The 27,867-nt window shown below is 37.9% G+C and overlaps 2 protein-coding genes across 2 annotated transcripts in view; both read right to left on the bottom strand.

Moving 5' to 3' along the window:
• Positions 1 to 3: 3 nt before the first annotated feature.
• On the bottom strand, positions 4 to 23,280 carry MPP4 (MAGUK p55 scaffold protein 4). The gene is made up of 21 exons (XM_009928489.2): positions 23,171 to 23,280; positions 20,955 to 21,076; positions 19,930 to 20,007; positions 19,142 to 19,222; positions 18,448 to 18,579; positions 17,704 to 17,785; positions 16,448 to 16,533; positions 15,358 to 15,429; positions 14,709 to 14,905; positions 13,503 to 13,567; positions 12,693 to 12,710; positions 11,600 to 11,638; positions 10,823 to 10,843; positions 9,560 to 9,574; positions 8,001 to 8,042; positions 7,030 to 7,200; positions 6,065 to 6,145; positions 4,995 to 5,088; positions 4,057 to 4,165; positions 1,430 to 1,564; positions 4 to 456 (listed from the first exon to the last, which is right to left on the bottom strand). The coding sequence occupies exons 1-21, from the start codon at positions 23,202 to 23,204 to the stop codon at positions 265 to 267; spliced, it is 1,866 nt and encodes a 621-aa protein (XP_009926791.1). The 5' UTR covers positions 23,205 to 23,280; the 3' UTR covers positions 4 to 264.
• ALS2 (alsin Rho guanine nucleotide exchange factor ALS2) overlaps positions 21,031 to 27,867 on the bottom strand; it is a 52,969-nt gene continuing 46,132 nt past the window's right edge. The window contains exons 34-35 of the transcript XR_011324375.1: positions 23,171 to 23,285; positions 21,031 to 21,052 (exon numbers count right to left, since the gene is read on the bottom strand). The gene's annotated coding sequence lies outside the window, so the exon portion shown is untranslated. The remainder of the gene's footprint in view (positions 21,053 to 23,170; positions 23,286 to 27,867) is intronic.

Below are 27,867 nucleotides of genomic sequence, written 5' to 3'. Positions count from 1 at the left end.
ACATGCAACAAAATAGATTTTTCTTTATTCTTGTAATTGAGCGCTCACAATATTTCCTTTTTTGTACAAAAGTGGATGCAACTGTAACATAAAAAGCTGAAGAGCTACACAGAACGTAGTATGATTATATCTCCTGTAACAGCTTCTTTGCTAATCCTCTTTCAAATCCCTCACATACAAAGATAAATTCTTGCAATCCTGACATTAGGATTATTCAAGTAAAACATAAGCTGTAATCTTTCTGAAGCTGCCTGCTGCTCAGAATTAGGGCTGAGTGTCTGAGCATATCCATATTGCAGGGACCCACTGGGGCTCATCCTGTGCACGATGGACTGCAGACAGCAGCTGCGCAGATGCTTCTTGTAAATTGTCATTCACAATCACTTGATCAAAGAACTGACCAAACTGGGCTTCCATTTTCTTAGCCGAATCTTCCATCTCCTGTAAATCTTCTTCCTGCGAGACACAGAGTAAGTCTATAAAAGCTTTTGTGTTGTGTAGAGAAACATACCTGCATGGCATCTGCAGAACACCTTGGGCCGTGTAAACAAGAGGTGAATAGATAGTGCCTGTGTACTTTATTTCATTTACGCCTGCTGCAGTCAGTTCCAAGTCTCTCAAACAGAGCTGACTGCCATATCCTTCTCAAGGAAATACCTTCTGTCTCAGTATGCTCCATTTGCCCCAAAAAGGTTATCCTGCTGACAGAGGATGTTAGGGACTGAAAGGCAAATCCACTAATACTTGTGTTCTCGTTCCACATTTTAGTTTATTTCCCCAGTGTTCATGTTTGTTTCTGCCATAGCAATCATGATTCATTTCCATGTTTTCCATGGTTATGGACTGAGGTCTCCAAAATTTTAAGATGCTAGACTTGATTATAATTTGCATGGAAACAATTGTGACAATGTACCAGACACATTGTAAATACAAGATACGCGTTTCCTACAAGCAGGATTTTTTTTAACCTATAGAACTTAGTATAGAATTCATATTGATACTGTCATTTAGCATACATAAAATAACAATACATTCTTATAACTACATGAAAAAATAATTTAATTACTGAATGAAGCGCATTGCAGGTATTCCAGTGCAAACAGTAAATGTATGTGTTGACTCAAATCTTGTCACAAGGAAGTTAATTAAAACAAGAATATTAAAAAATAGCCTCTCCTTTAAAGACATTTTGAAGCAAAATGCCTCAATCCCCCAGGTACAAATTACAACCCTTCCGCTTCATAGCAAATCTGGACAGGGAAAAAAATCCCAACAAACCAAACAGAAAAAGACAAGAATAACTTAGATTTGATCCTAAAGACACAATAATCTTTAAGAGAGTTAACATAGTAACACAGTAGAATGCATTATGTTCTAAACACAGAATCCCAGAATAATAAACTGAGTCTCTTCTATTCCCAAATCTCACCTTGAATTTCATGTTCACATAATAATCTGTAATGATCCTGGCATTTTTACGAGTCTGCCTCATGCAGTTTATGCTGGATGGCTTGATGAATATAATGTAGGGCTTTAATTCATGAGTCCGGGCTACTTGTATGCCCTGCAAATTAAGGGTAAAAAAAGTTAAAGTATTTCAAGTGTATTCATCCCAGTTTTACTCCCATAAAAAGCCAATTGTTTACAACATGCTGTTATCTCCAGACCTATCAGTAATCTTTTTCAGGAACACCTACTTTAAAATGACCTCACTAATAATCCCTGGACCAGACATTGTTAACAACTGCAGTATACCAATCACTTAATTCTGCTTGGTAACCTTATTAGGAGTTGCTTTCAACTCCAGTGAATGACTGGACATTGTCATTAACAGATCTCTACAATCAACGACATAGAAAAACAGATTTCAGATTCATTTTTAAAGTGCTGGGGAGCTACCTTTGGAACAAGTACACCTTTATTGCTCCATACGGGAAGAAAGTATCCTGCTTTTGGAAATCTTTGTGTGTGTAACATTCCCTGATGCTAATAAGCTACTGCAGAGCTGTGGAGGGAACTAGGGGAAAAAAAAAAAAGGAAAAAAAAGCACAGCATGTAAAGTTGGCCAAGCCACCAAATTTAAAATACAAGTATGCAACTTAGCAGTAATTCTACCTCACAGCAGTTACTGAAGAATAGCTATGAGCCATTACTTCATAGCCTTCCCCAAACTTGTCCTTTAAACTCATAGCCTAAAACACTGATAGTGGCACATCTGTTCAAGTAGCAAGATGTCATGGTTTAACCCCAGCCAGCAACTAAGCACCACACCCACCCAGCGGGATGGGGGAGAAAATTGGGAAAAGAAGTAAAACTTGTGGGTTGAGATAAGAACGGTTTAATGGAATATAAAAAGAAGAAACTAATAATGATAATGCTAACACTAATAAAGTGACAGCAGTAATGATAAAAGGATTGGAATGTACAAATGATGCACAGAGCAATTGCTCACCACCTGCCGATCGACGCCCAGTTAGTCCCCAAGCAGCGAGACCCCCGCCCCCGCTCCCCCCAGTTCCTATACTGGATGGGATGTCCCATGGTATGGAATACCCCATTGGCCAGTTTGGGTCAGCTGCCCTGGCTCTGTCCTGTGCCAACTTCTTGTGCCCCTCCAGCTTTCTCGCCAGCTGGGCATCAGAAGCTGAAAAATCCTTGACTTTAGTGTAAACACTACTTAGCAACAACTGAAAACATCAGTGTTACCAACATTCTTCCCATACTGAACTCAAAACATAGCACCTACCAGCTACTAGGAAGACAATTAACTCTATCCCAGCTGAAACCAGGATACAAGATTACATTTCCCCTCCCCCTTCTCGCTTTTGTTTAGAAGTGTAGCAGAAGAAATCCAAGGTCATTCTTAGATCTTAAGTGAAGACTAAAGTGTGGCCTAATCTGCCCCTTATAGTGGTTTGGATTTTGACTAGAAACCCACAGGTCTTGTAACTTAACTTCTATTTTAAACAGCACAAACCACTGCTAACTTAAGACTGACTACACTGGCTCTGCATAATTAGAGGGAAGTCTCTAAAAGTTACTGAGTAACGGTGTCTCTTTACATTCAGTTAGAAGAGATGTTGAAACCCAGTAGCCTAACTCCTAAGTACTAAATATGCAAGTAATTCAGAGAAGTTCAGTAACATTTTGCTAGACACAGCTTTAAGTCTCTTAGCTATTTACAAACTCAGGCCTTTATTAGTCTTATCTTCATCAGCAAATTCAATGCAAAGATAGAAGAAAAAGTGAATAGTGTCTAAGTGAAAAGATTAGCATGGTAAGTAGTTCTGAAAGTGTTAGAGGTAATAAAAGTAATTAAGAAAAAAAAACAAAACAGAAGAATCCAAAGATTGCATTTGAAGTTTTTTTGCAATGCCCAGTATAGAAACATCCGGTAATCACCCTAGTATTTGAAGCACCTCTTGCCAATGTCTGCTAGGGCATATGTGCAAGCTGCCCTTTCTCATAATAGTAAACTTCTACAAACTGTGGTCCCTAGATGAGCAGTGGTCTACACAGCAAGCACTCGCTGGAGGTTCTTGTAGAGCTGTTTGGTCATGTGCGCCAGCAGCCTACTCCCAGCTGTTAAGTTACTTCTGAAGAGAAATAGATGCATGATATAATCCATGCTTTTGCTCAATTACTTTAATAGTTGCTGCTTTTACCAAAGGGTGTTCAGAGATTGCTAATGGAAGGACAGAACTCTCAACTAAGAGAGCTTGTAGGAGGAGGAGGAAATCCCATGCAAGTCTCCACATGAAAGAATAATCCTTGCTTTAAGCAAGTATGAAAACTCATTTCTGTACTATTCTACCTGATAATGCAGCTGCTGACTTGGAAACAAGTGAACTATACTGACCTGTACATACTTGTCACTGTAGTATCCCCCCACCAAGACCCATGCAAAGAATAATCTATTATTAATAAGCACCATGAGCTAGAGTGAAAAACAAGACAAAGCAACTAACACTGTTCCAATAGCTCAAGAATGTACAGAGAATTATTTTTCCTTCCAGGAGATAGGGAATCTAGATTCCCTGGCCCTTTACAACTCACCTGTGGTTCTAAATCTATTACACAGATCTTCCCTTCATCAAGGACTGTTCGCACTGCATCAATACTGGTACCATACAGGTACCCTTTGTATTCCCCATATTCCAGCATTCTGCAACAGCGGTGAGGAAGAAGGAAAATGAAAGAGCACTTGAGTCTCAAAAAGGTTCCATTTAAGGGTGAAATCTTCAAAGGTAATCCAGTGATCAAGACTGCATGATCATAGAACATAGAGAACACTGATGAACAACCTCCACCTTTGCTCTTTCCCACTACACTGGGCACAAAATCAGAACCATTACAGTTTGACATCTTCAAAGCATGCGTTTTTTACTCATCTTGTTGTTACAAATTACATCTTTAGAGGTTGTGATTCTAATGATAAAATGCTTGTCATTTATATAGTACAAATAACTTCATAAATCAGAAGATCTGAAAGCACTTGGCACAGCTCAAGGAGTGTAGCTTCAGGTGCTGAGCTGGTCTGTCTTAGAGGAATTATTGATGCATGGTAAGGAGCAGACACTTCTGAAAGTTTAGCCCTTACAGTTCAGCTGCTTACATGGAGATGTTGTCACTGGAGAGATTCTGCAATGGAGTTGTAGATCAGGAACAGGTCTGACTCACTGCTCAATTTTAGAGAACTGTCTGGTTTCTAGGAGAGTTAAACTCAGCTTACAAGCACATCAAATGAGCTCAGGACTGGAGATCCCACTTTCTTTTAGGATTCTGAGATTTAATTGTAGAGGAGCTTATTTGCAACTGCATAAATAACAGTTTTTGAAGCAATGGGCTCAAGTAGTTTTACCCAAATTTACACCACACATACATCGTAAGTATGAGTGGAGGAGCCCAGATTTGGGACCTAACTACAAAACTGTCTTTTCTTACATCATGTTACATTTTAAGTAACAAAAGTTTATTTTGTCTTTCCTACTTACCTGTGGCTATACACCATGTTTTCAAAAGTTTCCTTTGATACGTAGTGATATTCACGACCATTCATTTCGTAACTCTTCTGAACACGAGTGGTGTCTGAAAGGAGGTATGCAGACACACACATACAAAGCCAAAATCAACTGCAAGTAAATTCCAGTAATTTTATAAATGAAAGTGAGACAACTTTCATGAAGGACGATAAATCAGTATTTTTGTAAGTAATAAAGTCAGTTGTTTCAATTTGTTAATCCAGAGCAAAAGCTTTGTCTACTCTACTGGTCGCCCAGTGGCAAGTCCTTGAAAATCAGCAAAGCACATCTATATTTCTTGGAATGGAAGGAGAGCGGTTTAATCCAAATATCTGCGACTCAAACCAATCAGGAACTGCTTTGGAACCAGTTGCACAACTTCTTTTACTCCTCTGAGGTAAAATTGATTAGAGTTAATTCAGAAAAATCCCACAAGCCTTTCCACACTTGCACCTTCCCCATATCTGGGATCTTGAGCACAAAAGAATTGCTGAATTTTCAGCCAGCTTCAGATTCATACATTTCCTGTTTGGTTATCCAAATTGCATGAACCAAATAAGCACAGGTAGAAACAATTTCAGTTATTACGTCAGAAATTAAGCTGTGTAAGTCTCATCTGAGACTTGAAGGCTAATAAGGAAAGCTGCAAAGCCTATTAAGCACCAACTTCTGTTGCCTTCACTCGCATATCTGACCACTTAAACACTACGAACTTACAATATCCCTAAGAAACATTTTTAAATCTAGGAAAAACAAACATCAAGATTAAACAAAATCATGCAGATAATCTACTGCTACATAAAGCTTTAACAGTTTCAGGAGCTGTAACTTGAAAACAGCTTTGGCTGATTTGCCAAAATAAGGAGAAAGATCATATTTAAACTAACCCTTATAAAAGCAAATGTCTCTGGCTTGCAGTAGAGCTGAAAAAACAGCCATGCAGCAAAGAGTGTATGAATACACAAAGGCAAGAGGGAGGTACCTGACATTTCCTAATCATGTTTGAAGGAGGTAGTGGGAGAAAGAGGAAGAACGTTACATACGAGGTATGGCACTTTGAAACTCCCGTGGGTTACTTGCGATAAGCCTTCGCCTTAGCTCATTCACACCAACTCCTGCAGGACCTGAAAAGTTGGAAAAGCGACTGTTACTGACAGAGGCACTTTTTACACACGCCCCCCCATTTTCTGACACATTGCACACAGACAAATGAAATATAAATAAGTTCCAAAAAAATGTACCAGAAGTGACTGAAGCATCTTGATTGATTCAGGGTACAAATCACTTCCCAGCAATATAGTCATACCCAGGAGGCAACTCAGCAAAACCATTTTAAAAGAAAAAAATATTATCAAATACTTCCAGACTTAGAAAGGACAATGGACTTGCCTTTACCCAGTTTGCTTTATCAGGATCATGGAACACTGCAGAACAACAGCTTCCTTTCAGTCACTATCATTAAAGACTACTTGAGAGCCTGCAGCCCACTTAATACAGTATTTCCTATAGCAAGCATTATTAAAGACATCTTTTTAACTTTCCCTACTGCCCAAGATTGAGATTCTTCTAGTCTGGAGTTTAATTTTAAACATTCTTACCATATCCATGCATTTAACACTGGCTGTAGAAATGCCTCCATGTAAGTTACAAATGTTTTCTCATCAGTTTCTGTAGCAGTCCCAACTGAATATAAAACTGAACCATTTCCCTAATAAAATTCATTATCAATCACCATTCATAACTGTATGGCTTCTTCTAAGGACTTTTTGTTTTTTTTTCAACATTCGCTATCTCAAGCAAAGAAGATGACACATACATCAAACTTTAAAACCAATAATGGGGTCAAATTACAATCATTCTTGATGTACTGCTTTGAGAGCTACCTGCACAGTCTTGCAACCACTGCAGTCAGCAGCAGGAAACCTCAGTGGATCAGACCATGACTGACTGCTTCCTCCCCTCTGTTACAGGTTCTGAAATTTGCATGAGAAAGTAATTAACCTCTTACCCACAAGTATAATTAGTCTGTTGCGGTCTGCTGGGTGCCGCTGGTACCTAACCACCTCTTCATATGGAGCTGCAAGAGTGCTGTAACAGCTGCTGGGGCACCGAGTGTAACATGACTGCTGGTTGGTCCGGGATTTCCTGCGACACAGGCGCATACTTCTACGGAAACCAGCTGTAAGGGGCAAATACATCAGTACTGGAAAATACACCTGAGATACAGGCAACTAGTTCTTTAGTCTAGAGTGTCTGTTTCTAAGCCACACAACATACTGGTTTTTTGAGCTTTTTGCAGGGTGAATTTCATTGCTGCACTTGGTATGTCAGCTTGGTAGAACCGGTGAGTATTAAAAGACAGCTAAAGAGGAGGTCAAATCTCACTGAAAGTCACCTGAAAATTAACCCAGAATCAAAGACCCCCAAAAGATCCCCCAAAACAAGCCAAAGGAGAAGTTTCTGGCCACATAAAGCATCACTGGGGAACAGGTCAACTGTTTTTTGATAGTGTAGCTGGTTTACTCTCCTAAAGCAAGTCTGGAATGCTTGCTCCGGCCTTCAGAATGAATCCAAATACTTTAAAGGTCACTGTGGTTTAGTAACAGGGATAGGTTTGTTGCTCCACCGTACCATCCAACTCTGAAAACCTCACTTTTAGGTCTACTTTTCTAATGAAAGCCCTCATGATTATTCTTAATGGATGATAGACAACATTACACTCTAGCAAAATAAATCATGAAGTAAGGGAAATCTTAACAGCCAGTCAATCTGAAATAGCGGTGGCCAGGTCTCAGTAGAAGCCTAACAGAAGAGAGATTTAAATGGAGAGAACAAGCATTAGTAGGAGGAAAGCGACTTCTTGAAGTTTGGAAGACAGTAGTTAGAATTCAGTGCAGTATGTCTTTAGATTTAACGTCAGACAAGCACTTAATCTAGATCAAACCCCCAACATCTTACTTATCTTTAGTCATTGCGTACCAATAAAGACTCGTTGACCAAATTCACCAAATTCTTCCTCTTCTAGAATAGGAAGAACAAATACTCATGAAATAAAAAAAAAAGGAACAGTGAAAGCTTAAGAGTTAGATGGCTAACAATTATTGCTGATCCCAAATGAAAGTGTTTCAGTAAACATATGGAAGTACCATGCCTAATCTAATAAAAAAAGCACAATACTCCATAACATGAAATACTCAAATATTTGACATGATCAACGACCAATTCAAAGGACCAATATTTATGTAAGAGAAAATTTAAACTTAGAAAGTCTTGGTATTTTCTAAATTAGATTTGAAACTCAAGATTTTATTTGTTTCATTCCTAAGATAACTAGACACCAGACAATGTTTTGAAATACTTCTACTGAAAAAAACTCCACATAATTTAAGCTTTTCAGGTGTAACCTAGCTTACAAGAATTATTTAGTTAAACATTACAATAACCAACAAGTCAGTAGCACAAAATCAGAAATAAAAAATTTATAACTCCGTTTCTGCCCAATAGCATGCTTGGAGAATGCAACATGTATCTGCTCAGACCTTTCAGGCAGAATGAAGACCTGATTTTATTACTACTTTTTAATTATCTTTGGATCAGTAATATCTGTACTCCAACATCCCAGACTAATCTGTTTCTCCAATTCTTTGTCCCCGTTCTCATGCTGTTCCTTGTGAAGGCTTAACCATTCAGGTAAGCCTTCTAAATCTCTATATTGTTTGGGGTTTTTTTTAAATGAAATATCTCCTATAAGGCTCAAAAATATCCATTTCCCAATAGATCAATGCTGTAACAGTTTAGAAACTATTTTATAAAGTGATTTGAAAACAACTAAGGAAAAAAAATGGTGTCAGCAGTGTTTAGATTTCCTTTCAAAAAGGACTCCTAATTTTCCTGTAATCGGGCATGTAGTTATCCAAGCTGTGTATTCCCTTTATTTAGGCCTTGTTAAAGCAAGAATAAGATACAGAATACATAGGCATATCTTTAAAGGCAATGATTGTTCCAAGGCAAGAACATTATTTTCATTTGCAAAGCATGAAATGTATCATCTTTTAGCACTACATTCTTCTGACTGACAGTTATCTCATAAGCATGCAAGTATCAAAACAAAATTAGATGCATCTTAGTTACTCTTCTTTCACATCTGTACACTCTGTACTACTTGTTCCTTTAAAATACAGTTTTATTCCTACATTTCTATAGGTACTAACAACTCCTTGTTTATGACTGTAGAAAAAAAATACTCGACACAAAACTGCTCGTTCAGAGCAAAGTTCAGAGTACCATTCAGCTGACATACGCCTGTATCATTTCTATCTTCAGGTCTTTTGAGCTGTCATTCAAATCTTTTTGAGCATTTCTGCTTTATCTACCCTCTGTCTTATGGTATGGAGTGCAGTGTGGACTCCTACTGGGAACAAGCAATTCAGCTACTGGGTGTTGTAAGAAGAGCGGTAGTTCTTAGTAATGCAATAAACACAGATAAATTCTAATAGATTACTGCTTACAGGAGACAGGGAGAAAAAAGTTTGTGTTACCTTCTTTAAGCTCCTCTGCACATTTAGATGGAGACAGACATAAAACAATTAGTTTTGAGAAGACAGTCTATACTAAGATTAAAAAAAAATCCAACCAGCATCATCCAATGCATTTAGGAAGTTTAGGGAACAGGTACTGCAGGCTTTAAATCTAAAATATGCCTGTTTGAGCATAAATTCTCAGTTCCCAAAGAATGAGACACTCAGCTACAGCATCTACGTCAGTATTGTACTTGCAAAATACATCACACAGATGTTCAACTACTGGTTAAAGTAAAATGTAGGATAGCAAATATTTGCACCTTCATTCCTCCGACTGTCTGGATATAGCAGAGAGCTGACTCAGCACTGAGTAGTGAATAGGATTTGCAAGAGTAATCCCCAAGTACAGTTATCAGAAACATCCTAGCCTGAAAACAAAAGACTGCCCTGTAGACCTGATGGTTCTGTCTTAAAAGCTTTGGGCATTGCTTAAGAGGTGGAAGAGAATGAACCACTTGTGATAAGAGGAGAAGATCTGACTGGCAAGTAGGAACCTTGTGGAGAAGAGCAAGTGTAAGGCGGAATGACATCTTCTCCACAAGATTACCAAATATCTCAAACAAGAAGTTTAGCAGTAGTAGATCTATTTTAGTGGAAAAATGATTTATTTTAGAAGACTTCAGTTGTGCAGAACTCTGAATATGCTGTAAATAGGTAGCTGTTCCCTAAAAAAAAACCAACCCCAAACCAGCTTGGTTAAAAAAAAAAAAGCACTGATTGATTGTATGTCTTACACATAAATCATTCATTAAGCATTTTTGTTTCATGTATGCCAGCCATGCACACAATCGGGAATCCAAAACAGTTCTCTTTACCACATCAACTCCTACAGGCACTGGGGATTCTTAGGCCTCCGTTACCCTAAGGTAATCCAATTATCCACTGACATCAGTGCAGCCCCTGCTGTCACAGCTTGCACAGGTATAACTGATTAGGATTTGATAAACAGATCTGGTACTGATGCACAAGAAGAAACACTCACACTGTGGGATAACAGGACAAAAACTACTAAACAAAATTACTACTAAAGTAATCAAAGAGCAAGAGGAAGACTTAAGGCAACAGGATTTTACATAATGGCTTTTCAAGCCAGAATAGCTTCTAAAGCTAAAATGGCATTCTGTTTTTGTCACCTGCTTGTTTTTAAGATGCTTGTCTCTGGACACCCTTTTCTCAGCAGAACAATAGCAAGGAATTTGGAGATAGGTCAGAGGAACTTACCAGACTCAAATGTTTCTTCATCTTGTTTAGTAATCCAGATAGCAAAGATATTAAAATAAATTCAAAATGTAATTATTTTCCTCCTATAGAATTTCAGGATCAGAAATCAATTTTCCAGCTCCTATCAATCAGTCTGTCTCACACACACTTTCCCCACTTCCCTCTACACTGAAGTAGCAAAATACAGCTTGCCATACTTGAATGAACTGCCTGGTCTCTCTCCACCCAGTTCTACAAGATCACATCCCTCCACAAGAGCTTTCTGAATTACCTCAGGAGAAGGAAGAACAAGCTGTACTGCTTTAAGGAGCAAGTCAAGCTAAGTGTCTTCACAAGTACTATTTACATGTAAAAAACTATTCTTGCTCAGTGCCTAAAAACGTATTCTCCCGAGATCAGTTTCTTGGCAACGAATTGTGTGGGTTCTTCAAGACTACAATCATCTGTGGCATTAAATCTACAATAGGCCAAAACTATGGTAATGTTACAGTCGCAGTCAAAACCCTGAATTAAAGAGGCTGGATCTCATTCAGGCGTGTATTTTGGGGGTGGTTCCTCTTTTCGGCACAACACTTCACTATAAGCACTGTACACTAGAACTGCAAACAGCTCATTTTAATACACTAATATAGGATGAAGTTTCCATCGTATGAAAAATAGAATTTTCTACCATTAAGTTCACTAGGAGAATGAGTGTTTTTATCTGGAGAACAAAACAAGGCTTTAACTAGCTACTACCTTGAAGCAAATAGAATAATCTCAAGTGAATTCAGTTACCTGTTTCGACACACTTCTCATCAATCTGCATGTCATCCTCTACAGATCAACACAAGGAAAAAAAAAATTCATCTGAATGAGAGAAACACTGAGGAGGAAAAAACCTTACAGATCTTACAAGACTGAACTCAGACATCAGAAAGAAAATATTTGAAGCTCAGATCAGCTTTAGACATCTTTAAGGATTTTAACTGTTAACTCCAACTTACTGATGTTCCCTGTCTTTAGTGAGCAAAAGGCTCTTAAACTAGTGCTCTGAAGGGCTTGTATCAGAGAGGCAAACACATCTAACTTGAATTCTCCTTTTGAAATCATAAAAGGTTTAACATGGCTGGCGCTCTGTTTATCCTGTAGGTATCTATTATAACCACGACAGAATATAATTTTCCACTCCCTTCTCTCCTGTAGCTTTTAAAAGTATGCATCTTTCTAATATGCTTCACTCAAGGAAAGTGTTTTGTTTGGTTGATTTTATTACTATTTTTACAAGGAAGAACAGGAAAAGAAAAGATTTGATTCAGCTCCCTCTCCATCCTCAGACCACATCAATTCACGTCCCTGAAATACAGTCTTCATGGGCTGAGGCTATCTCGTGGGCTCACAGTACTGCACTGTTCATACGTTCTTGTTCTTGCATGCCCCTCCAGATAGGCCCAGTAGGAGCTATTTTCCAGTTACAGGGCAATTCTCAGGGCATCTGTCAACCATATTCTGCCTATATTTATCCTTTAAAGAAATACTTTCTCAGAGCTGCTCAGGTCAGCTGCTGAAGATGGCAGAGAAAGAGGGAGAGGAAAAGATGAAATGTAGTCTTTCCTTCCTCAGAGCAACCCATCCAAACTGTCAGTTCCCTACAAGATAATGCATAGCTTAAGTTTCCACTTTATGACAATGTAAGCTTCTACTATTTCAACTGAAAAAAGGCTTGATTTTGGTTCTGCTAAGCACAAAAAATGACAAGAACTTGAGTTTCTTTTGCAGGTATTTAACAAACTGCCTCATTTCTGACAACTTCTTAAAAAGCCTGTAAAACTATGTGCTATCTTGATTCCAGGTACAGGAATGCAATGTTGTCCAGATATTGATCTCCTACCTTCTTCCACAGTGCTTACTGCCCACAGCATATCCATTGAAGCAGTTAAAATGCAATAAAATTATGGTAAAAGAGAGCCCCGGCTCTAACAAGGAAAGCAATCAGTGCAAGAAGAATCCTAGGCAATGAAACACACTCAATCTGGGAGTTAGCACACGAGAAAAATTAATTTTATACTAGTATAAAGAACCACAGAAGAAAACAGGGAGAGCAAAAACAGGAAGAACATTCTTTGTTGGGGAATAATTGCACGTTTACAGAAAGTTATAGTTGGCAGAGGATAATGTTTCTGGATTGTCACCACGAATAAACTCATGGGGAGCATAGCTTATCTTACACCTCAAGAAAAAAAGTTCTATCTTTCTCTCAAAAGTTTTGATGACAAAGGAACATTCTAAACATACTGCATGGCATCTTTCAGTGCAGAACTGTTATCTCTGTCCCTGGAAAGCCAGGCTAGTACAATTGTCAACTCAAGACTTATTCACACCCAATTAGCCTAGAGAGAATTGGCTTTCCTAGAGAGCTCCTAGATCTTACAGACTTCAGAAGGAGCTGAATTCCCAGCTTCTCTCACAGTCAGATCCCAAGTACATTGGAGACAACAGCCTCCACCATCAGTACTCAGGTACAACTACTAATAAGTGTTTGATTTCCTGGAGATAGTTAACATACTTCTGAGGTTACAATATGGCTCCAGAAACAATGTCTTTGAATTAAACTGAATTGTATGAGCTTCTGTTTCAGTAACCCTGGAAACAGAGAAGACCTTTCTTTCCTACTCTACCACTCAAGTAAATTTTCACTCACACATTGATGATTTGAGACAGAGATGGGGCTGGAAAGGCTGAGACCACCAGAATTCTCGCTGCTTCCTACAGAGAAATAAATGTATCAGTTAAAGAAACAGTCCACAAGCATATTATGCTCCAGTCAGATTCACTGCTTACATGTAAGATCAATCAGTACTGAGCTGACAGAAAACACCAAGAATGGAAACATTACCAATGTTTTAGCCCACTGCAAAGTCCTGAAAGAAAGCTGACATGCTATCAGAACTATTTAAAAGCAATTTCCAAATCAGCAGCCCAGAAGTATTTAGAGTATTTTGAGTTTATATATGAGGACAGGAAGATAAGCCATACTATGGTACAGACTCCTGGAAGTAGAATAGTGTGCTACTGCTATGGGTACTAGTACTATTGCCTTTGTTACTACACAGACCCTCTTGCTTGCAGCCTCAGTCACAACCTAGTTTGATTTCAGCTTTCATTGTATGGACCACAGCTAGGTTTACATATAGTACAAATCAAAGCTTATCATCTACAATTGCGTGGCCTTATGTTTTCCTGAGGGTAACACAGATGGGACAAGGTTAGAGGATCAAACTGAAAAGTGTGCTACAGCAATTTAAGTACGCTGGTTCTGAAAGCATGTAGCGTAAAAATAATGGGCAAGGGATCCTTGTTCTTCCTTGAGCATGTTTTTTTGGTTTGGGTTCCCCCTCCTCCTTTCTTTTAATCTGGTCTACTCAGTTTTGACCAAAGCTGAAGAGGTCCCTCGTGCCTCACAGGTCATCTTTAAAAAAAATACTGTTTCTTGATACAGCTATGCACTTATACTATACACGTATTATCCCACTCTTCCCCCCTGCGCCCCCCCTTTTTTTTAATCATAGATGATGGTCCTAAACAGCTGGGGCCCTTAATTTCTACCCATCTTTCAGCTGCTACACTGCACTAGATGTCTTAGCAACTAGCACAGAGACTAGGCAACTGCTGTGAACTTCTCAGACATCAATTTAAGATGATACAGGTGCTTTCAAAAGCTTGTCATCACATAGGTACTCCTAAGGAAAGGAGAGCAAGAAGTTAGAGAACAGAGAGAGGAAAGATGTTTGTCAGATGCCACTCTGAATCATACTGCTATATATAGCTTATGAAAAATTTAAATAGCAAAGTCTGAGTAACTGGCTAATTTTTGAACTGGAAATCAGAAAAATTACAACTTCTTTACCTTTTAAGAAGATGATTTGAGGGTATAAGTCCAGCACAGGCACTGAGATCTGAAACTTTCCTGGCCTGCCACCAGAGAGCATCATTCTGGTCCACAATCTGGAGTATTTCACCCTTCTTAAAAGGCAAACCTGCATCAGCACATGGTATAGCAGGATCTTGCAAGGGCCAGTAATCTGCCATTGCTCGCACATAGAGCTGGTAAAGAAAATGTCCAAGACTAAGGGGAAGCCAAGTTTAGGACAGATACAACATGAGCTTTATAATCACAGGGCCAGATATTGCTGCTACTTAAGTCAATTCATGATGAAGTCAAGTTTTAAAAACCAGATCAAGCTCCAAACCCTATCCGTTCATTAAGGGAGAAATAAAAATTTGTCTCATACATTGTGAAAAAGAATTGACCTTCAACCTGTAGATCACTCTGAAAATGTCTTCATTACCTTTAACACAACTGTATTTCAGCTTACTATCTTTCCTGCTTCAGCAACAGCATACTGATGTCAGCTGAGAGGTAGCCATAAAGGCAAGTAACACTTTAGGGGTTGCAATAAGCTTCTAAGCAATGCCATTTTTTTGTATCACACCATTAGACATTATTGGGGTAACTGTTTGCAGTAACAATCCAGAAAAACAAAAATGTCTCTTACCGTTGTTTGGTTGCTGACAGGCCGATCAGAAACTGGAATTAATTTGAACATAATTGTCCCCTGAGACAGGGCCTAAATGATTAGAAAAGAATTAAAATATGACTGGTATTCAACACAAATAACCAAACATTGGCAGCACAAGCTTAACACAGCATGGCTTTGAGGTTTCTATAATGTCTGTATTACAAATAGAATTCAGGGAGACAGAGTCATTGTGACATTACTGTATTTTTTTTCAAAAGGCAACTCAAGAAAGAAACTTCAAAGTCTTGCTAAATATTTTTAATTCAATGAAATCTATGTTTCATTGTAAATAGATATAATTTCAACATTAATTCATACCAAACTTTTCTACTGAAATCTAATATAAATTAGCAGCAGAGTCTGGTTGGACAAGTGATGTAAAGGGGGGAAGAGAAAAATATAAATATTTAAGAATTAAGCATTCCAATAGAGTTTGTATTTCTTATACCTAGAAATAGTACAATCAAGGAAATAACACATAGAAAGACTTGATATTGATTACATATTCCAATACCTTACTGACTGGCACTAACACTTTGCAGTGAAGAACCCTGAAAGATTGTGGGCAAAATAACACGTAACAGGGACAGCTCAACAGATTTCTTCATGAGAATTTTGACGACAGTAATTACCACTGCCTTTTTTTGCAAGGCAAGGTATATAGCTTACAAGCTCATTCACTCCGCTTTAGTGCATTTTGTAACATGGACTCTTATTAGAGCAGTACCTTTCCACTAGTTTCTTGTGGAATATTAACTGAGTGGAGCTTCCAGAAAAATTATGAATCAGTAACGTCTGAATAAACAAGTATTTTTCGCAGAAGCTGCAGGTGGAATGGTCACAATTAAGTTAATTTCTGTCCTGAACAGGGGTTAGATTTAATTCTGGTTTCATACATTCTGCTTTCATAAGCAGTTGTGAACTTCTTCCACAGTAAGGAAACAATCTGAATTTTGTTAAAAAGTTCAGACTGTCTCCTCTAAGAGAGTATGAGTGCATAAAAGAAACGGCATACAGTTACTCTTAAGGTACAAAGTAGAAAAAAGAATCAAAAAAGATTAAATACCAGAATATTAATAACTTGCTCAGGCTCAAGTCCCTCAACAGGAACACCATTTACTTCCACCAGTTTGTCTCCAGCATACAGCAACCCTGCAGTGAAAACAAGGATGAAAGCAGCAGCAGAAGTTTTATCACAGCATGGATTATCTTGGGTAGGTGAAGCAGGGGCACACAGATGTACCACAGGTTTGGAAGTCAGCATCAAACATTTCCATACACCAGGTATGCAGGAAGGCATTTTGGATTTAGGCTGTATTGCCCCTGGATAGGACTGCAGATTTCTGTGGGTCACAAGAAGCTTGCATGCTTCAGTTTTTTATTTCCTCCCACCTCCCCCATCAACATGTTTACAGTCTATTGATGTAAATTGCCTTGCGATTGCCTTAAAAGTAGCAGAAACATTTCCCAAAGTAATTTCTGAACCTATTCTAGCTAAACCCATTATATTAATAGACCATGAGACTTGGACTCAGACCCTTAAAAATTCCAGGTGCAGTGGGAGGCCTTGGGACTCCTCTCTGTCCTTTACAAAGTCTTCACAATATTGTTTACTTTTACATTTTCCTTCAGCTCAGTTAAAACATTAACCAAACTAGGAACTTAATCAGCTGTTGTCTACAGTCTGCGTTTTCTTCTCTATGCAAAGGCCAGAAAATACTAAAAGGGGCTATTTTATAATGATTACAGTTCAATTTTATTCTGATTTTTTACATTTTAGTTATGTTACATTTCCCAAGGAGCATGGAACACATTCAATTCTAGGATGACAAAGTACTGATATTTCCAAGGAAACTCCTTGGAATATTGCTTAGCAACTAATGCTGCCAAAGTGGTTAGTAGACTAGTGCCAAAAAGCATTACTATGTATTCCTTAAAGCCGATTATCTTATAGAATCACGGACTACTGATGTTTTCCATTTCTCCGTTAGGGAATGAGCTGTTGGTATTCAAACCACACTGCAATTTGGGATATTCCTGATCAATCTCATATCAGGTTTACCCAGGTATTGCTGCCGAGAATACATAACGAAAACTGGATTTGTACCTCAATTCAGTCTCAGACATAGCACATTCATATGAAAATTAATGAAACCAGAATCAAGGTCACTGCAGCATACCACTATTTACAGTGCTGTCCAATGTATACATCATCTTGCTCTATAATGGAAGACTAACTGTAGAAGCTAAGCTATTATCTTACTTCAAATATCTTATTTCAAGTTCAATTTTTTGTATCACTTTGTTTCAAATTACACATACCACTTCTGTCTGCTAGCCCACCATGGATCACACGGGCAACTGTTATGTCACCTGTTATCTCGTGGCGTTTAATGGTGGCACCCTGACAAATAGAAACAAAGAAAAAACACACTGATCACTGAAGAACCCCAGCAAGTTTCCTTTCACATCACAAGTCTGATCTTTGCAATGACAAAAAGGCATTGAAAGATACACCCTTTTTAACACCACATGGATCTAGTGATAATGTTATCATTATTAGTACTAAGTCCTTCAGTGTCTTCAACTTCCATCACACTAAAATAACCTCATTGAATGACTGTAAGAAATCTCTTCTATCTCAGATATTAAAGCTACCTTTTTCTAAAACAGATTAGTTAAGCTATACAATGTTTTCCACTATAAGCACAAATGATTACTAAAGAACCTTTCAGAGTCTCTCCTTCCTTACTTACTATTTTGGCCAAGGGAATAGCTCTCAATCCAGTTTGCATTTTCATTATATTAGATAAAAACATCTGCCAAATGTTCAAACACCAAGTGGACAAGGCACTGAACAACCCGCTCTAGTTGTACCCACACTGAGCAGGGCTAGATGGTCTCAAGCCCTTTCCAACCCCAACAATTCTTGTGATTCTGTAAAAACTGGACAAGAATGCACACAATGTCTGTGACATTCCTGGAAAGAAACCAATATGCATGTGATGCATTATCGATGCTTGTGTAAGTTAAAATAATTTGACAGACATCAGACAGCTCCCTCACCAGCGGCTGGTTGTTTTTCACTAAGCAGACAATCCTCATAGCTTCCTCATTTTCAGGTATGTTGTCTGGCAGAGGTGGAAGGGTTGGTTCAAAATCTTTCTGGGCCACAGTATCATGAGCAGATAGCAAGGCCTTTACAAACAAAAACAAGCAAACCAACCAACCAATGAGCAAAGATGATACAATAGAACAGCTTTAAACAGTGACGGGTCAGAAAACAGAAAATCAGCTAATAAGTTTCTATGTGAACATAGATCCCTTTCACACATTGACATTTTCTTCTTTCCACTTGAAAATTCAAACTGTGAAATAAAGTTTTCAGAACAGTTCTTCACTCTGCTTCTTCTGGAAAACATACAAAAGATGAAACATTTCTATTTGGAGCTCTAGGGTAAAGAATGCAGGTTTTGCAATTACAAGGAAAATTTGGTTTTATATCTGCATTGACTGCTCAGAATTTAACTTTGTAAGAAACATCTCTCTCAAACATAGCCCTTAAATAAAATGCAGCCCACTGCAGCTACTTCAGATACACAGTTCGCATCTTATTTCACAGCTAGGCTAGTTCATGACTAGGAAACTGCGTCTTTTCTGGCTCCTTTGCCAGTTCTTGTGAACAGCTGGCCATCTCTTTTCCATTCCCACTGCAGACAGCTCTATGAGCAAACTTCTTCTTTCCTGACGTGGGACTTGCCTTTAAGTGTGGAGCACGCAGTAGTTGTCTTAGCTCTTTGATTTCTCCAGACTGAGGGGCTTCACGCAGTAACTCTACCACCTGATAAATGTAAGAGAGAAAGCACAGAGACTGGTTCTGGAGGACAAGTGATTTGGAAAGCTCTAAACTGAATTTAGAGGAATATGGTACGGTGAGAGTGTTAAGCCCTGCCATGTTATGTGACTTGGAGCATATCTATACAGTTTGCTCTAGAATTGGACAATACAACCACAGCTGCACAACACTCAGCCATGCTTAATTTAGTTCAGGCACAGTGCCATGTGCGCTAAATTAGTTTTTTTCTCCTATGCCTCAACCAATTTCATCACTAGTGTCAGTTTCTCCACTTACTCATTAACTCTCCCACTAATTCAGAAATTTAAGAATTAATCAGCTATTACGATTAGAAAAATCCCAAAAGCTTTTCAAAATCCTCATGTCAGACTGTTTGATTATAGCCACACAGTTACACGAGAAGAAAAATACATGGCCAGTCATTAAAACAAATAACATATGTGTTCACTACACTGGCCAGGGCTCATGCAGTCTAGTGACCACAGCTGTACACATTTCTCACACCCCCACGCCCCTTAACACAGTAAGAGTTATCAAATAGTTTGACAAATGTGCGAGGAGAGGAGAGAATCTTTCAAGTTTATATAGTGTACTCAGACCTGAAATACAAAAATACCTAAACACTGTTATCTGCAGCTAAGTTGACTAATTTGGTATAAGTAAAGCAATACACTATGTACACAGAGTCTTACCTCACGATTCAATGCACGTGCCTGCAGCATGACAGGAACTGGTCTTTTTCCAAGATAGTGTTGGAGGCATTCATAAATCTATTGCATGCCATGATAGACAAGACAATGCAATGATGGTATGATCTGTTCACGTGATTATATAGATACATACACAACACACAATGGACAATATTGTATTTCTAGGAATTTCTCAGTCCAACTAGAGTCAGAGAGCTTGCAATCTCAATCCTTAATGTCTAATGCACCTGGAATTGAGTCTATAATTCATTGTATTTCCGTATTATCATCCAGCTAGCTAGTTACACTGTAGTTTTAAATTTTCCAGTAAGAAAAGCTGATTACACAAGACAATAGCCTGATAGCATTAATTCTCTGACTTGTAGCTTGCTTCCTTTTTCTAGTTGCAGGCATGATTAACAAAGTAAATTTAACTTAAAAAAAAAAAAATTGCTGTATTTAAAATGGCCTTAATGGACATTCTTATCCACTGCAAGTTTTTCTTCCTTTAAATTTAAAGACTTTAAAAATCCTCATTCAAGCAGAATTTGTACAGAATTTGTCTCAGAGGTACAGTTCTTCAAGGGAGAAACACCAGCCAAAACTCTGTTCTATAACAGCATAAAATCTTCAACTACACATCAGATCAGTGTGGGCAAAGCCAAAAAATATAATTTCACAAGCATCCATACCAAAAAGTGGGATGCATAGCCATACAGAGGTCTAAGAACAGAAAAGACAGCTAAGCAGTGGTGTGTTCAGCCTACATCTCCATCCCCCGGCCTTAATACACACGTGTAAAGTAGAAGAGGACATAATGTCTAGGACATTATGAAATAGAATACTTTTTTTCTTTAAAGCAAAAGTGGTTTTGTTCACTTTGATTGCTAATGTTAGGACCGACATTAGGAGTATCAGCACTTAGTGTAAATAAGCATTTATTGTCCTGATATGGCAATATAAAGTAGCTATCCCCTAGAGACTGTCCTCTAGTAAACCTTTGCCTTCACAGCTGAATATTACTTTACCTTTAAAAGTGCTTGCAGCCAGCGAGATCTGAGCAGGTCATATAACATGCCAACGCCATTGACATCTCTTTTACAGAGCAAACTCAGTTCTTGTAGCACTAGAGTCAGAACATGAGATACACCTGAGCCCAAGAAACAGAAAAGCGCAAGACACTTCAGTACAAATAGAAGACCAACTAAAGCCAAACAGTGACCCAGGCCTTTGAAAAGGACCTTTCCTCAATTTATACTTCCAAGAAATGCACTCATTTCCTGTCTGCTTTGCTTGTTTCCTGCAATCTACTCTGTTGCATAAAAGTTTTATTTTATTATGTTATTAACCAGCAGGGCTAGGTCAATACTAGCAATTTTCAACTGACCTGTGAGAAATACACACAGGGAGTCTCACACATAATCAGTCTGGGTTCAGGCTCGTACCTCCTACTTGAGAAGAGGTAAACATAAAAAATTGCTGTGTTCATTTTATAGGCTTTTCTTTTGGATGATACCCTGTTTAGGCCAGGGACCATCTGTTTTTCTCCACTCTTGAGAAGTGCAAACATTTTGGAGAATATCACTAATGAAAATGCAAATTCCTGTCAAATACATACCGTTGTCACACACACCCACATGTCCCAGGAAAGGGGAAGAGCCGTTCCTGCTATTAGAAGCAGCGCTTAATCTGTTAGGAACAGTATTCAAATACAGTGGAAAACCAAAAAAATCCAGTGTCTTCCTAAAATCTCAAGGAGGCAGAAACTAAGATGTGACAAATAGGTGAGATGTTACACAAAGTCAGGCCTAGATATATACTGGATTTTTGTGAGTGCGTGGAATTTTAATTTTACCTCAAAAATGACAACAGATATTTTCTCTTATGTGACACTCTTCCCAAGAAACACAATGTTTATAACAGCACTAATACAATACCATACCAAATGCTAGAAGTTGGATTTATTAAGCTCTAAGGGTTCTTAAAGAGACAGTAAGAGTTGGATGCCTGACTCCCATTGCATGTCAAAGGAAAGTAAGTGCTCAACTCTTGTGTACTTTGGTAAGCACAAGCTGTCTCTTGCTTTTTAGTGCCAAAGTAATCATACAATATGATTGCAACTGGAGACTTTCCTTTATATTTATTTGTTTACAACATTAAACTTGGCATGTTTCAATGAATAATAGTAATACAAGAAGTGTTGAATAAAACCAAGACATTAGGAGCTTCAAAGGTTACACCAGCCAAGAAATAATAATTTCTTAAAACTAAAGCTCATCCAGCAGACCCAGAATAGCTGAGTACTCTCTACTGCAGACAATATCATCAGCTACTATCATCCAGTCACCACAGCTAACCTAAACATGGAAGCCCTTCTTTACTTGTTTCTCTCCTGAGCACAATTTTTATTACAGTTAATTGTTTCCTGTATCAGCTCTAGACCTCAGTGTTACCAACACTTATGTGAGATCTGTCTTCGATTTTAGTTTCACTGAGGTATTTTCCATATGCATGAATTTATACAGGTACTTGCCTGCTAAGATTCTGCAGATGGGACTTTTGCCTCAATCATCAGGCAGAATTATTGAGTATCCAAACTGGGAAAGCCTGGAAATGTACCTCATTATCAAAAGAATCACCTGTTTCTGGAAAGCAGACATCTAAGCACTTACAGATAAACTCCATGAACCCTGATTGTGAGCGCCACAGGAAAATACCTCCCAAAACACAGTTTTCTTAAAATGATTCTATTCTACAGGAACTTCCTAGTGCCTAATAGAATGCTACCTTTCACGGAGGCACTTTTTAAGATATTTTCCTCATTACTGGTTGTCTCTTTTTGAGATGACTTGTACTAATTAACTCCTAGAATGCTATCCCTACATCAAACTGGGCTCAAATAGACCAAGTTGTTCCATACAGAAGCACAAACCTTCAAACTATACAGCATCATTTCCTTAAGCAAAAAAACCCCCTCTTGCAGTTATTAGTCATTCTTGATACAGCTGCAGAGACCCTTGACTGTAAGCCAGAAACAAATGCCAGGTATTCTCTTCTGACACTCTCTAAATTAACTGCACACCACCATTAAACATCAAGAATCATTCCAATTACTAAGCATTAATACTTCCAGACAAGTTCATCTCTCTCATGACTCAATGGAAGAACAGTTACAGAGACCAAGGAACAAAACTTTTGTCAGTTTTCTTTCTCTTTGAAAAAGAGATGCAAAAGTTAGGAGTACCATTATCTTGACTGCAGACTGTTGGCACCTCCATCTTTTCCTTTATTCAAGGAGATTCCTCCCACTTCGAGTACTGCATTCACACCAAGCAGGTTTCACAAAGATAGATGCTGAACTAGGGAAAAGAGTACACTCATATCAGAATACTGTCAGGTATTTTAGATTCATAAGAAAGCAGAAATTAAAAGAAGGGGGGCAACCATTCATATTTTAAGTGCACAACAGGTTGCAAGCATAAATTAAATACATGAGTCCCACCTGTAAATGCAGTTACCCACCAGCATCCAAAATGCAGACAGACCAACCTCAACTGTAGTATGACATTTTATTTCCTTCATGGAATTGTCATTAGCTTGCTTCATTAAGCCATCTAAATTAACAAGCTATTTGGTACATCTCCTGTTCCCCAGCTTATGTGCACTACAATGGGAAGTTGTAATTTTTTCCAAAGACTTTTAAAACTTGTTTTACATCAATATAGCTTGGAAAATGACCATATTCGAAAACATATTACATTTAATTCCTCTTGTTATTGACGCAATATTAAAACTGAAAGTCTCTGGAGTTTATACTGAATTTTTATTGAGCAAAGACATATTTTGGAAAAAAAAAAGGGATCCCTGTTTCTATCATTGTTAGAATTTAAGGTCTTTGAAGGATTCATTCCACAAAGATTTCATTATTTTCCTCTATTTCCTCTTAGTGAAGTAAAACACAAAAAAACCCCAAACCCAAATTAAAGAAAACCCCTAAACCTTACCTTACTGGTATCATCATCTCTCTCAGGCAATTTATAATTGGTTGCTACTTTTAGAGATAGAGGCAAAGTTTTTTGCTAATCTAAAAAACCCCTCCAATATCTTTCATTATAAAAAGCAGCATATACTACCTTATTTTTTTTCCTTTAAGTTTTAAAATATGAATTTTTAAGTAATGCAGGAAGCCAACACTTACACTAATTAATCTGTATCTGTGCCGCACTGAACTTTTCACATATAAAACATAAGCCTAAAATTTTCTTCCAAATTCCTTCCCTCCCTTAAAATTCTGTGACAACATATAATGTTCCCTTAGACTAAAAATGGAGGAAGTTCTCCAACCTACTGCTAATAGGCAACAATGCAGTACAAGATTGCTTCAGAGAATTCTCAGAAATCTTCTTTGCAAACAAGTATAGAAATTCCCCAGGGAAGAGCATAAGGTGCATTTATACCCCAAAGCATCAGGAATCTATCTATGAAAGTTCTGAAGTAATTCAGAATATTCATTACATCCTAGTTGATCTAACTACAAATCATATTTGATACAAGTTTGAAGATATTGCCACAATTACCAGTACTGTAAGATTACTCTTAAAGAGTTAAATATTTAAACAGGTCACTCAAGGGATGATTCAAAGTACAAGTTAAAAAAACCTGTAACATCAGGAAACTGAGCACCTCAGCCAATAGTGAACCACTGTGTGACACTGTTTGCACAGAGAATGCCTTACCAAATTCTGTTAACTATACAGTAGTTTATCTCCTCGATTAGTAAAGCAAAAAGGCACCCTTTTCCTCTAGATTGTTCTGTGGACAGAAAACATCAAAGGTACAAGCAGGAAAAGTATTGTCTTGATCTGCTTATAAAAGCAGAAGGCATTACTGTCACTTTTACTGCACTTCTTAATACTTATTTTTAAAACATGCTTCTCTCCTGTTAAATCATAAAATTGCTTTCAGAAGGCAATGGAAATTAAGGGAGAAAAAAAAGATCAGAAGTTAGGAGATTATGATTCAAACACTTTATTACTGAGCATTGGTAATTCATTTCAAGTTACCTCTACAGGGCACTCAGTGATACTTCTTATTGAAATTTCAATCCAAAGACTGCTTTTAAAATTATTATTTCTTCTTCCAAAGACTAACAAAAATATAGTTTGCTCCTCCCCCAATACCCAATGCAACTGGGTTTTGAGCTGCAATTATTTCATTTTTTTCAGTAGTCTGAGCTCTTTTCCTTTAAGAGTTTGCCTTCCCCTTTCCTTAAGCTTAGTTGATCTGCCTAATGATAGATTTAACAAAGCAGGCCATATAAATCTAGTCATGAATACCTGTTTCTTAATTACTGAAGACATCAGGAGTAGAACACAAGTCTTTACTGTGGGATGGTATAGACATGGAAAGAGGAATCCCTATGTTGCAAAGTAAATTCAGGACAGTGGCGCTCCTGGTTTTCCCTGAATAACAGCAATATGCAAACATAAGTAACACTCAGCTTGGCTGATCTCTGTCCCCTGCCTCTTTTTGGAAACTAAGAGTCTGTAGATCTAGATTCAGTTGCAGAAGCATTTACAAAGAGATAGTACTCAATATGCAAGTTATGTTCTAAAAGGAAACTTCTGACAGCTTATCCCATTAGCGACATTTCAGAAGCCCCATTTCCTATTATTATTACTAATTCTAAAGCTTCTCTAGCTTTTATGGTTTTTTTCGGATTTTTCAAGAACTAAAGACAGACCTTGCTGACGTCTGCTGATTCCCACGTACAACAGTTGTTTACTTTGCTTTATATAGTCTACACACATCCAACAGCATACACCCAATTCAAAATCCTGATTACAATTTTGTGGTAAAGGATATTTGAACACAAAAGAAAAGAGCATGTCCAAACATTTCAGATGTACTATAAAGGAGCCAACTCCTGATCTATATGTTATATTTCACATACTGAAAGTCCAGATTTAAAAATCTCATCACATACATCCCTCAAAAAAGCCCCCCAAACAACCCATCTTTTTCGCCCTCCCTCAAAAAAGAATAAATCAGTAAAATCCCTCTTATAATATAGTTGGGCTTTCTGGGGCAACTCCCGTAACCCTAAATGAATTTGTCTGGCCATCTCTCATCTAAAGATATATTCTGGTTGTCAGCTGTGATCAACTTTAGTTATTACTATACATCTCTTACCAGATGTATGATTTTATAGCAGTTTGTTCACTCAAAGCATATACAACTTTTATCCATAAAGATACTCTGTCACCCAGAAGGCTCTCAACACATTGTACTTACAGTAACTTCCCATTCAAAGCCCAGTTCTCTCCAGAATAAAACTCGAGTTATTTCAAGTCTAGATCTAGCTTTTCCTATGTTCTGTCCTATTTGGCTTCAAAGCATCAGACTGCACGCCCTTTTAGGTAGGGTGAGACCCTACAAACACATATAGGGAAACCTGTGAAAGACAGGAAATATTTCCAAAAGCTTTTTGATTTAACTAGTTAAAATAAAGTTTAGAAGACCCCTTAACCTCAAAATAGACAAGCAAAAACCCTCAATTTTTTTGTAGAAGACTCCTCAGATGCATACTGAAAACTGAATCTTCTCTCTTGTGATAACTGTAGTGAAATTATCTGCTTTGTTCATGTAGTGTTGTCTATTAAACTGGCATTGTCACCATATTGACAATTAGCATTGCTTATATTCTATTACAAAACAGAGGAGTTTAAAGGAAAATAGAAAAAAACCCCACAGCCATCTCCAGTATAGTCTTAGGAATACCTTCATCAAGGTATCGATCCCTTTTAGCCTTTGGGAGCTGGATCATATTTATTTCTTCTCAGCTAAGATAGATCTTACACAGCACAGTGACTCAGAAGGGGAAAGAACTAAACCAAAGCAAGCAAGTTACCCTGTTGCTGTCAAAGAAAAAAACATTCTACAATCTTCTACTGAAGAGTTATTTCATTTTTAAATACACTACTGAGAATCATCCTGCAAACAGAGACAAAGAAGAACATTTCTGGAGATGCTAAAATACTTCCAATTCTGCTAAAATACTAACAATACTGTTACCCCTTTAAAATACTCGAGAGATTAATTTATTTTTTTTCCTCCATGGCCCCTTGTAGCTTCTGGTATCACTACTGCTTCCACAGAGAACAGATGTGGGATTAACTTGAGTGTGTTTAGAAGTTTTAGACACACTGTCTTAAAGGTTGACCTTGGATTTCCAGGAAAAACTGGGAAAGCTACTGAATGCTGATTGCTTGCCTTTTTGGGTGAAATCCTCGGGTATAGCTATCAGAGAGCTGCTAGGGTTAGTAATAAACACAGCATTAGTAACCCTTCCGTCCATTGTTACCTTTTTAAACTACAGAGTTTATGCTCACACTGACAGAAGCAGCATTTAAACATCAAAACCTGTCAAGTTCTTAACAACACAGCTCACCTCATTCATAAAGTAGTAGCTGTTTCATATTTTCACACAACAAAAGGAAAGCAGCTTCCAACTGTGAAGCCTGGTTTCAGCAGCTGTCAGTAGCAACAGATGATTAATAAGTTATTACTAGAAGAGAGGAAGAATAGTATCTTGCTTCTGTGCAGTTCTTTAGAAAAAGACCTACTAAATTGCTTCCTTAAGGGGAAAGGTCAGAGTTCAAACAAACTTGTAACTACTACTGTGCCTTCATTTCCTAAGACTTATACCTACACAGACTATAAGGCCAGAGCTCAGGGTCTCCTCATCCCAGGGATCTAAGTAAATTAGGTGGAAGTTCTTACTAAAAGGCTTACCTGACTAATCTCCCAGCCAGTGTAAGGTCCTTCCCAAGCCAGTGTAAGGTCCTTCCCATTCACATGTATTGCACACAATTACAGATGCTCATTAACAGACAAAGAGAAATGTCTTCTATTATTAGGGACAGAACTAGATGTCCGTGC

Source organism: Haliaeetus albicilla, chromosome 4 (assembly GCF_947461875.1).
Source record: "Haliaeetus albicilla chromosome 4, bHalAlb1.1, whole genome shotgun sequence".
NCBI lineage: Eukaryota > Metazoa > Chordata > Aves > Accipitriformes > Accipitridae > Haliaeetus > Haliaeetus albicilla.
Note: the sequence above shows the minus strand (reverse complement) of the source record. Positions and strands in the feature narration are given on the sequence as shown.